General features: G+C 39.5%; 1 protein-coding gene across 3 annotated transcripts in view; it reads right to left on the reverse strand.

The window, feature by feature from the left end:
- The window catches only part of LOC112702761 (protein FLX-like 1), a 33,714-nt gene extending 23,537 nt beyond the window's left edge, over positions 1–10,177 (reverse strand). For 2 of the 3 annotated variants that reach the window (XR_011863818.1, XR_011863817.1), the window contains exons 1-4: positions 9,463–10,175; positions 8,171–8,337; positions 7,985–8,067; positions 7,569–7,720 (exon numbers count right to left, since the gene is read on the reverse strand). Coding sequence is in view for 1 of the 3 variants with exons in the window: in XM_025753930.3 (XP_025609715.1) it covers positions 7,631–7,720; positions 7,985–8,067; positions 8,171–8,337; positions 9,463–9,983 (861 nt within the window). In the remaining 2 variants the exon portion in view is untranslated. Of the gene's footprint in view, positions 1–7,390; positions 7,721–7,984; positions 8,068–8,170; positions 8,338–9,462 lie in introns of those variants that run through there. The other variant, XM_025753930.3, reaches the window with a different exon arrangement.
- Between the last annotated feature and the right edge of the window lie 697 nt (positions 10,178–10,874).

A 10,874-nucleotide genomic window follows, 5' to 3' on the forward strand; every position in this document is an offset into this window, starting at 1 on the left:
TGAGCAGAGTCTTCATACGGAGCACACTTTGGATCCGCATTTACGTTTCGTGCGAACACAAGTTTTGAGTTTCTGTACACACTTCGATACCGACATGTCATACATATTTACCCTATCTGAGTTACATCTAGCTGGAGACCAATCCCCCTTTTCTCGCCCTCTCTTTTTGGTATGACCGCACTACGATGTATCTTATTCGGATTCTCCATACGCATACGAGGCATACCTAAAACTAGCTCATCACCTTCCTATTCCCACACTTCAGATTGAGCCTATGCCCAATGACTATTGGGAACACCAGGCAATAGTTGTTCAGGCCGCACTTTCTGATCTTGCCGAGGCTGACTCTTCTGATGATTCACCCACCTAGGTTGATTAGTTAGAGGAGGACTTGGAGTCCGACGAGGAGCCTTTTTCCAAGGAGTTTGGACCACTTATCAGGGAGTTGTTCGGAGACCATTCCAGAGTTTGACATAGATGATCCTCTACTACTTTTGGTGATCTGTAGTGTTACTTTCCCTCGCTTTTGTAGTATTTTAGAGAGATAGGACCTTTCAGTAGACCAGTTCCAGCTTAGGAAACTCGTGTGAGGGTTGGGCTGTCTTTCTTATTTTATCTATGTATATATACCTTGATGTAATACTCAGTATTTTTATCTTTGGCATGTATCTCCAAACCTCATCTTATGTTTATATATGTATATATATCTTTTGTTATCATGTATCTATTTATGATGTTGCTTTAAGTATTAATTTGCGAAAAAATTAAATAAATTTTACCAAAAAATAGTTTAATCACGCTAATTCAACAAAGGCTTATATTAACACCTGATAATGAAATTCTGATTCTATATCCAATTAGGTCCATACGATAAGTAACACCTAAACGTTTGGCAGTAGTCATGACATGTCAAAATTTGGGTTGTTACAACCACCCCCTCCACCACATCCACCGTCCGGGTCAGGCTTAGAGGCTGGTCGGGATGATTGGGACGTTGCCCCTCCTGCTTGGCATGACCTCGGTCCATCCAGCAGTCGCCTTAAGATATCGATGGTCAATGAGATAGACTTTGAGGAGGCTTTTAATATTCACACCACCGACCAGCCCACCATGCAGCGCATTGTGGAACAGTTTCGAACAGGATGAGAGCAGAGCATGGGTCAACCATACCAGCATTCTTTTGTGCCTGTCTCCCACTGTCTGGGTCCCCTATATTTCCCTAGCCTCTGGCACATACTCACACCTTGGACCCGCCGTTGGTGGATTACACCTAATGCCTGCACCACTTCTTCCTCCACCTTAGCACCTTCTGTATCTGCTAATGCCCTTCTCTGGTGGTTATGCTCCCCCATACCATCCAGTCCCATCACAGCCGCATACAGCCACATGCACTCGAGTATCTCCCATAGCCTCAGGCGAACCCACGTCCGAGCAGACCTCAAAGACAAGCGCAGCCTCCGCCGTGTGGCATTGGTCATTAGCGTCATTTCCAGGAGGATTACCGCCGATGACATTATAGTTTTTGTTGTATGTTGATACTTTTCTCTTTACTATTGATATATTTTGATGTACTTTGAGGTATTTATATCACAATAGTTACATTTGATTACTTTGATAAAGTAACATTTGATGTAATTTGACCTAAAAAATTTTGTTACATACTACTCCTTTAGTGCATGTTTCATGTCAGCATTGTTATGATTTATACTGCAATATTTAAAATTGAATGTAAAACGCTACAGCAGAATACAATTTTGGAATACAAAATACGGAATACAAAATATTTAGAATTCAGTATATTAATATTGCAAATTTGGAATATAAAATGACAAGTGAAAATAAGACAATCTTAAACATAACTTGTTCCACATAAACATATGAACTACGTAAACATAAACCATAAACCTAACACATACAAAGTAACAACCGTAAACTAGGCCTAATCGATCTGCTGGTTTGGACAACCTCCTCAGGTATGACCGGTTTGCCTGCATAGACCGCACCTTTTTCCTTGGTGCTCACTCTCGTCCATCTCATTATGAAACCTAGTAGAAATCAGTCTGCCAGTGGACTTCCTGCGCATGGCAAGGTTAGGCCAAGGCGTGTCCCATACCACTCCGGCTAAAGTTTCTCATCTGGTATTAGCAAAAACTCCGACTAGTATACCTTGAACACAGCCTGCTGTGTATACACCGGATGGACGTATAGACCCCATTCGAAACTTGCAGGGGCCAACGCATGACGACATGAAAAATGGAATAACTAGAAAAGGCCACAGTCACACGTGCCTCCCGCCAGGCTAACACTGAATGACCCATGCGACCAACCCTCGAATGGCTCCAACTCATCAACCACAAACACAGAAGCTAATCTGTCATAAAGAATGACTCGCATCTCTGAGATTCCCTCTCTGTTCTTCTCAATAGTCGCCATTGTAAAAACTGATTACCCACCACCAGCTGTGTGTGTGCCTCCCATCCCTTCCTCACGAACAACTGATGCAGCTTCTCGTAAGTGCATCACACGATCGCCGATATAGGTAGATAGTGTGTACCCTAAGAACGACATCTATGCACTCGGAGAGGTTCGTCGTCATGTGACCGAACCGGCAATCGCCATCGTAGTGTTGTAGACAGATCTCTTTATTGAATCTACTAGCCCAATCCACCATCTCCGGCGACAACAATGTCAATGCATCCATGTACCACTCATACCCAACCTTGCTTGGGCTATAAGCAGCATTTATGAGATACCTCTTGCCATCAGTAGACTTGAAACGAGATATGAAGTTTGCTACCATGTGTCAAATACAGTAAGTATGAAATGCTCTCGAAGGATGCCAAGTCACTGTCCTCAGCTCTTAATGCAGCCTTGATCGCTTGGGAACTATCAGAAATAATCAACAGACCTTCTTGTGTGGTGACGTGTCGCCTCAAATTGGTAAGAAAAAAACCATGATTTCGTCGTCTCAGACTCAACAATTACAAAGGCTATAGGAAGGATATTATTGTTACCATCTTGTCCACTACAATAAGCAGGACACCACCATATTTTTCATACAGATGCGTACCATCGACGGAGATGAACGGCTTGCAATGCTTGAAAGCTTCGACACAGGGAGACAAAGCCCAAAATACCTTGTCAAACATGTTGCAATCACGCACCATGAGGTGCCCATCGTAGTACAGTGCAACGCTAATCTCACATGTCGTTCCTGGATAATAACTCTGCAGCGCTTACAGCAACCTCGACACCTTATTGCGAGACTTTTCTGTACGAGAATTTGAAGTGATAGCTTTGTCTAATTGTACCTTGCAGGACTGAGATGCTGACGGACGGGTTTGATTGTATCAACGCAAGGAAAGGATAACACGACAGATGAGAATGCTGTCCAACTATCGGTGGTCCTGCGACATTGTGGGTGCCAAACACGTGTACTCTCCTCCCACTCTACGCACCTTCCTAGCAAAATAGAATAGTAGTAAACAGGTACAAGCATAACAATGACATCTAAGAATATAGAACACAGTGAATCTTTAACTTACCAGTATTCGAGATTCTGTCGAAGAGCAACACCGATTTCAAGGGCAGCATCTTGCATGTTGTCAACAACGGACATGGTACTTTAATCGATCCGACTCCACAACTCGGTATTTAACACTTCTTCGAATGATGTACTTCTTTACACCCTGCATTACTACATCTCTACTTTTAAATTGTGAACAACCTAAACTCCACACCACCGTCCAAGTTGTAATCTTCTTCACCCTTGTTGAAAAATAAGTTCTTCTCTTACATCGCGTCCAAATCAACCATAGTGATTGGGTACAAATGACAAGGCCGAAATTGAGTGAAGGGGAGGCAAAAGATACTTACGTGATGCCTCAATTGGAGTCTCTGATAGAAACTCTTCCTCATCATCATTCTCGGAGGAACTACTCTCGTTGCTATCCACAACATACTCCTCGTCAGAGTCTTTTCCGTCGACCTCCATGTGTTCCACTGGACTGCCAACATGAATGGTGGTGGTACGAAAAGTGGGTCATCCTGAATGAAGTCTGACGACCCAGATCCATCGCCACTAACGTCACCAACTTTCACAAAGAGCAACATCACTTGCTCCAACATGATTCTCCCATGGATGTCAAACATCAGGCGCACATGCTCGTCGCCATGAAGCCAAAACAGACGAAACCGAAAAACTCTATTTTCCATCGGTGCTAACAACATATACCCCATCCTTCCAATCTCATTTCTCCCGCTACCACCGACGCTACCTAATTTCAGACTCTTTAATTCTGCCAATGAACTTACTAGCCGAGTACGTAACAAAATGGGATTCTCACCCTCAAATGTCACCCTGTTATCACTATTTCTCATACGGCAATTTGGATACACACTTACGACTAAGTATCCACTACTACTAGACATTTTGGCTTATTTTTGGAAGGAATAGATAGAAAAGTAGTAAAATATTTGTGAAAAATACAAAGGATTGCACGTCCTTTTATAGCTGTTGAAAATTTGTCTTAACGTATCTTGTTTACAGTATAAACGTCATAATTACTCTCTTAAGTCGTTTACACTGTAAAAGATATATACGCTTAATTTCTTCTTGGCCTTATCTCGTTTACAATGTAAACGAGATAAAAGATGCAATACATTTCGATAAAAACGCTCCAATTTGTATATTTCGGTAATTAAAACATTTATTTTATTTATTTAAAAAAATCCTTCTCTCTTAAAATTTTCTATACCTATCTCTAACATTAGTGTGCATTATGTCATAGTAAATTTTAGGATGTTACATTTAACGGTATTTGTATAGTATTTTACAGTGTTTGAAAATACTTTGGATGGTTTCAAAATATTCTAGAATGCCTTGAAAGGTCTTGGAAGACCCTAGAAGATTCTAAAATATTCTAGAAGGTCATAGAATATTCTAGAAGAGTGTATATATATCTAGAAATATGAAGAGTAATATAAAATAATATAAAAATATTAGAAAAATATGGTAGGTTAGATATTTGTCATGAATGTTTTGGACACTTGATCTAGACTGTTGATTAGATTTAGTTCTAACTGTCCATTGAGAAAATGAATGGCTATAAATGGAGGAGTAAGTTTGTGTTGTGATGTGTGAGTAATTTATAATAAACACTTTGATAATAAAATGTTCTTTCTACCATAATTTTATTTCTCTTGTGTTTTCTTGTGTTCTTAGCTTTCTTGCTAAATATTGAGGATTAGGTTGATTTGGTCTTAACTCAAGAATCTGAGTAAATCCAAATTCTGACAAGATTGCATTAGAGTATATTCAAAATCGTGACAATTGGCTGGGAATAGTGGCACTGAAGTAAGCTCCATAAAGTTTGGGGTATCTTGAAATCGACCATAAAATCTTTCTCCGTTTTGTTTGCAGCTCTAGTGTTTTTAAATTTTTCAATAACAGCTCTAGTGTTTTTAAATTTTTCAATAACAACGATCCGTCCCTCCCTCATCACTTATCTTTTTCGACAGCAACTGCCTCTCCTTCGCCCTCATCAGACTCCACCACCTCTAACTAACCCTGCTGTCAGCTTTGTTGCCATTGATTCTACTTTTATCCTCACTGCATTTGTTGTTTCGTTATCATGTGTTTAGATTGTCGTTGATGGTTATAGTGGTAGTACTAGTGTTTGCAGTAACATTTTAAATGACAAAAGTAATTTAGAAAACAAGAAAGAAGATGAAAGAGGGGCACTATAAGAAACATTTCAAATTTGGATGAAAGAGCATCATTGCAAAAAAATAAAATGTTTAAGGACATACATTGAATTGAAAAAGAAAGTCAAAAACAATTTTGAAAGCACCCTAAAGTATGGGGACAAAAATGAAATTTGGCTAAAAAGGGACAAAGGTGCTCAAATAAAATAGACCCAACAAAACCCTCTGTTGTTTTCAAATTTAGATTGGAAGAAAGACAGAGACTAAGCCAGAAACTAAAATAAATTTTAGTATTGTGTTTAGTGTAAAGTAGAAGACAAATACTGAAATAAGAATGAAACTCTAATTTAATTTGCGCAAAAGGTAAAATTAGAATTAATTAATTGAAATGAGAGCATTTTAAGTATAAAATGTTATTAAAGATTTAATTTACGTCTCCAAAAATTTCAGTCTCCTGTGACCCCACTTTTTAGAGGTACTGAAATTTTAGTACTAGTCTCTAGATCAACAAACATGATATTAAATCCCAATCTCTGTCTTACTACCTCAAAACAAACGCTACCTTAAAGTTCTCAACCAAGTTTGGACCCCCCATAGAAAGCTCCACGTTATATCTTATATGTAAATACCAAAGGAATATGTACATATAGGCACTAAAACACAAAGGCTAAAAAAGTAAAAAAAAAAAATTACAAAAAAAAAGGAAAATGGAAAAAAATTAAGTGGAGCGACATAGAAAAAGGACGGATACAAAAATAAATAACATAGAGGAGTGGATTGCTCACCTTTCTTCAGTGGGTAATTATCAGTCTAAATCTCTAAGCATAGCTAAAATGGGTAGGTTTTGCTTCCTCTTGAACTGTCAAGGTTAATGTTAAGGACATTTCTAATGTGCCTAAATATGAGTGTTCAGAGATGGGACTCTCTTTTGTGAAGTTAAAACGTGCGAATTTTAGGCACCCTAGAACACACCTTATGTTAATGGCCATGCTTTGGGTAATCTTGCTCCAATAGTTGTGGTGCATTATTAGATATAGTTAATGTACTTTGTCGGGTGGCTTTTCTTGTTTCATTCAAGCTTCAATCATTTTGCTGAACTGATAGCCTGTTTTCCGTGGTTTGAGACTTGTCAGAGACACATGCATTGTGCCAATCTTGTCTGACAACTGACAATGACTCTCTTGAAGGCTGAAGCCATCAGGGTTATTAAAAAGGGAAGAAACTATGTGGCTACGTTAATGAAGCCATGAAATCTTTTCCCTTCACACTGAGACCAGTAGTTAGGATAAGACAGCAACAGAAGAATGGATATAAGGAAATACAAAGATCGTGTTTGGAGCTAGAGACAAGTATAGAAGACAAGTGTATTCTAATAGACAAATTTCCTGTATTTTCTATCCTAAAGAGTAGAAATAGAAGATATATAAAATTTTCTGTCTTTTTACCAATGTTTGTGTTTTCTAACTACCAAACACAACCTGAGGAAGATGTGCTGCCTATGTAACAAAGAAGGGTTCTTCTAAGGATTGCTTGATGGATACTATGATCCTTCAGTGGAAATGGTGCATCTGATTGTTACTTCTTTGATTTTCTTCCGAAATTCTACATTTTGTCTTTTTCCTTCAAAATGAACCCCAACCCCCCCCCCTCCCCAAAAAAAAAAAAGGCCTGAAGAATAATGGCAGACATTAAATACAGTTTGTCTTCAATTGTAAACTATTAAGATGTTGGATTGTAAGATTTTTTTTAAGAATCAACAACAACACATATATACAAGCTTAGGAACTAATGACTATCTTAAGATATCAGAAAAATAGATTTGTTATTTCGTTAGTTTCTTTCAGAAAACAAGGTGGCATCACCTGTTTGAAGTTTTCCTTTACATAGTTTCCGTTCTCTTTCAAGAATGAAACATTGTTGGTTGCTATCTAGGCACATGTGTATGCTGCATGTCATATGGATGATGTAGTGTTCCAGATGCATATTGATGATGACCATCAACCCCCTGTTGAATCTGAAATGTCAAGCAAATTTAGTTATTTATCTTCAATATATAGTTTCACACATATACTAGCAAAAACAATAGTATCCTTGTATATTACCAAAGTCCAAATTCAAGAATAAAATAGTTGCCTTTTCTCCCTAAATGAATCAGTACATCAAGGAATGAGGATGGTCAAATGTCAGCAGTTATCTTGATGCAATTTGATGGTGTAATTACTTGAAGACTGATAATAATGAGTAAATAAAACAGTGTGTAACATGGAGCCATATATACCTGATGCATGCTATATGAATCAGGAGGAAATGACATTCCTCCATGTCCCACCTCTGGATTGTGAGTTGCAACATATCCAGGACCTACATATTAGCAACTCCACGGATTTCAAAACAACATTCAAGCTATTATTCTATTGTATTCAGTGAGCACTTCCAAGATGAATGACCAAGAAAATCGAATTACTTGGGTTTCTAGCTTCAGTAATTTCAGCCCTCGCCTTCTTTTCTGCATTAGCCAGCTCAGTACGCAACTTCTCAATTTCACGGGCCATAATAATCATGTTGTTGTCTATTGTTCGTCTTTGCTCAAGATTGGCAGCATATGTCTTCTTCTCGAGTTCAACAGCATTCCTATATGCATAAATAAATGTTAGTTAAAAAAATGCGTGATATACAAAACTATGTGACCCTTTCCCCAACATCTGAGTAGCTGCAGGATAGATCACTCTTCAAACAGGAAGACACAGGATGGTGGAATTAGAAAACTAGGTTCAGTAGTCAACACAAATTTAGAACACCTAGATGGTCAGCAGTATTTTGGTCCATGAAGACAAGTAATGGAACTGATCAGTGTTTAATAAAAGAAATCAGAGCATACAACTAATATCTTGGATAAAATCGACATATTATTCTACACACTGCACAGTAATCCAAAAGCCTTAATTTTGAAATTGCCTTCATTTCAACTCTATCAGGTTTTCAGGAAATCATATTATTAAAAGAATTCTAACATCAACTACCATATTATGCAGCTTCAATAAGGAAAGGAAATTTCAATTTGTGACTCAAACTATGAAATAACTAAGGATAAAGAACAATAAGCTCCAGTCTGTGCTGTATAACATTAAACTCCAACAGGTCATAATTGAAAGATTCAGAAGCAAACACTTGCTTAGAGATAAGGCAAACCCAAATGGCTGCTATTGCATATCAAGCTAACACAAGCATTATCAATGACACATGATAGCCAGCTCAAATTTTTTCTTACAGGATCCACAAGCTCTAACATTGCCAACAAGCTCAACTTTTTCTTGGCCTTGAAACTAATTATTTCCACATACTAAAAATGAAAATCTTAAGGAAAATCTAATTTACAATTATATATATAAAAAACACTGGTTGATACATTGTCGTATCTAGGGTTTACCGTAAACTTAAGTCTCTAGTTTCATCTTTCAAACCTTAATAAGAACAAAAACGAAATCACAATACTTGTTATCACATGGCAAAAATAGATAAGCATGCTTTTCAATTTCAATTTCACTGACACAAACACCAACCTCATTACCAAATTATAGAGAAAGAAAAATCCTAACTTACACATCCGTTTGACAATAGCATCAATATAAATAGAAAATGCCATTAACACAAATAAACAACAAGAACAGCAGCAACAAAACCCACTAATCATCTTTTTAAATAAATAAATAAGTGCAAACAAATAACAAAGAAGAGCACGGAAAAAGATTGTTATACCTTCCTCGCTGAATTTCGCGGCGAACGATCTCTATGTCAGCCTTGATTGCTGGCACGACCTGAGCCTCCGCACGCGCCCTGGCGAGGTCACTCTCGACGGAGCTGAGCTTCGCGGCGAGTTCCTCACCGGCGGAGGCGAGCTCACGAGCTTCGGCGCGGACCTGGTCGAGCTCGGCGGACATGGCGGCGACAGCGCGAGCATCGGTGTCGAGTTTAAGAGACTTCTCGTAGATCCGGCGTACCTCGGCGTCGCGTTCAGCCTTGAGTTCCGCGGAGACGGAGGAGATACGGCGGAGGTCGAGCTGTGTAGCGGCGAGGTCCTGCTTGAGGGCGACGTGGGTAGCGGCGAGGCGCTGGTTGTCAACGAGGAGAGACTGGATCTGACGGTGGCGAGCTTCGACGCGTTCCTCGAGGACGGCGATAGGGAGGGCGCGTGCGGCGGCGGAGGAGGAAGGGTGGGGGAGACGGTGGTTGACGTCGAGGCGAGGGTGGGAAGACCCTATGGGCTTGCGCCCCGCCATGTTCTTTTCAGGATAGGTTATGTATTTTCAGTGTGAGAACTCACTCTACTTCTTAGGGAGAAAATTCTAAGAAATTTTTCAAATATTTGAAGGATTTTTCATCTCCTAGTATAATTATAATAAGAATCTAATTTCCATATCCAGAGGAGTTGAATGTTTTACACTTGAATAGTGGTTATGTGTAGTTGTGTTAGGAATTATTTTTAATATCGACAATATTTATATGTTCTGAAAATTGGATCAGACCGGTCGATTCAATTGGGTTAACCGAAAATCAATCATTTAGTCGATTCGGTCTATCTACAAAACTGCACTGCAAGAAATCAGTTGAAAAATCGGTCGAATTGGTGGTTAACCAGCGAACTGAGCGAACCGAGTCGGTTCAACTAGGTTAATCGGAAACTAATCATTTAGCCGATTCGGTCTATCCACAAAACTGCACTGCAAGAAATCAGTTGAAAAATCGGCCGACCTGGTGGTTAACCAGCGAACTGAGCGAACCAATCCAATTTCTGCAGTTATCGGTTCTCTCCCAGCTAATGAAATGGCGTCGTTTGGCTTTTTTTTAAAAAAAAAAAGAAGGCCGAATCAGCTACTCTTCGAAGAACACTCCCACTCCCAAACCCTAAGCTCGTCGAGGCTCGAGGTTCTGCCGTTCTGCCAACGAAGGACAACCGCCGCCGTGAATCAAACAGACGCCGGAGCAACTGCCACTGTCGCGGGTCGTCGCTTCACCGTCGCGGGTTGTCGCCTCAGCGTCGCGGGTTGTTCTGTTCTCTACTTCGAGGCTCGAGGCCTTCTCTTCTCTCCTTCTCTTGCGGTTAGTTCTGGGCTTCTGGCTCTTCTTCTGTTCTTTCTGTTTTCATTTTTTGTTATAGACTTCTGTTCTTC

The sequence above is a fragment of the Arachis hypogaea genome, chromosome 7 (assembly GCF_003086295.3).
Source record: "Arachis hypogaea cultivar Tifrunner chromosome 7, arahy.Tifrunner.gnm2.J5K5, whole genome shotgun sequence".
NCBI classification, from domain to species: Eukaryota; Viridiplantae; Streptophyta; class Magnoliopsida; order Fabales; family Fabaceae; genus Arachis; species Arachis hypogaea.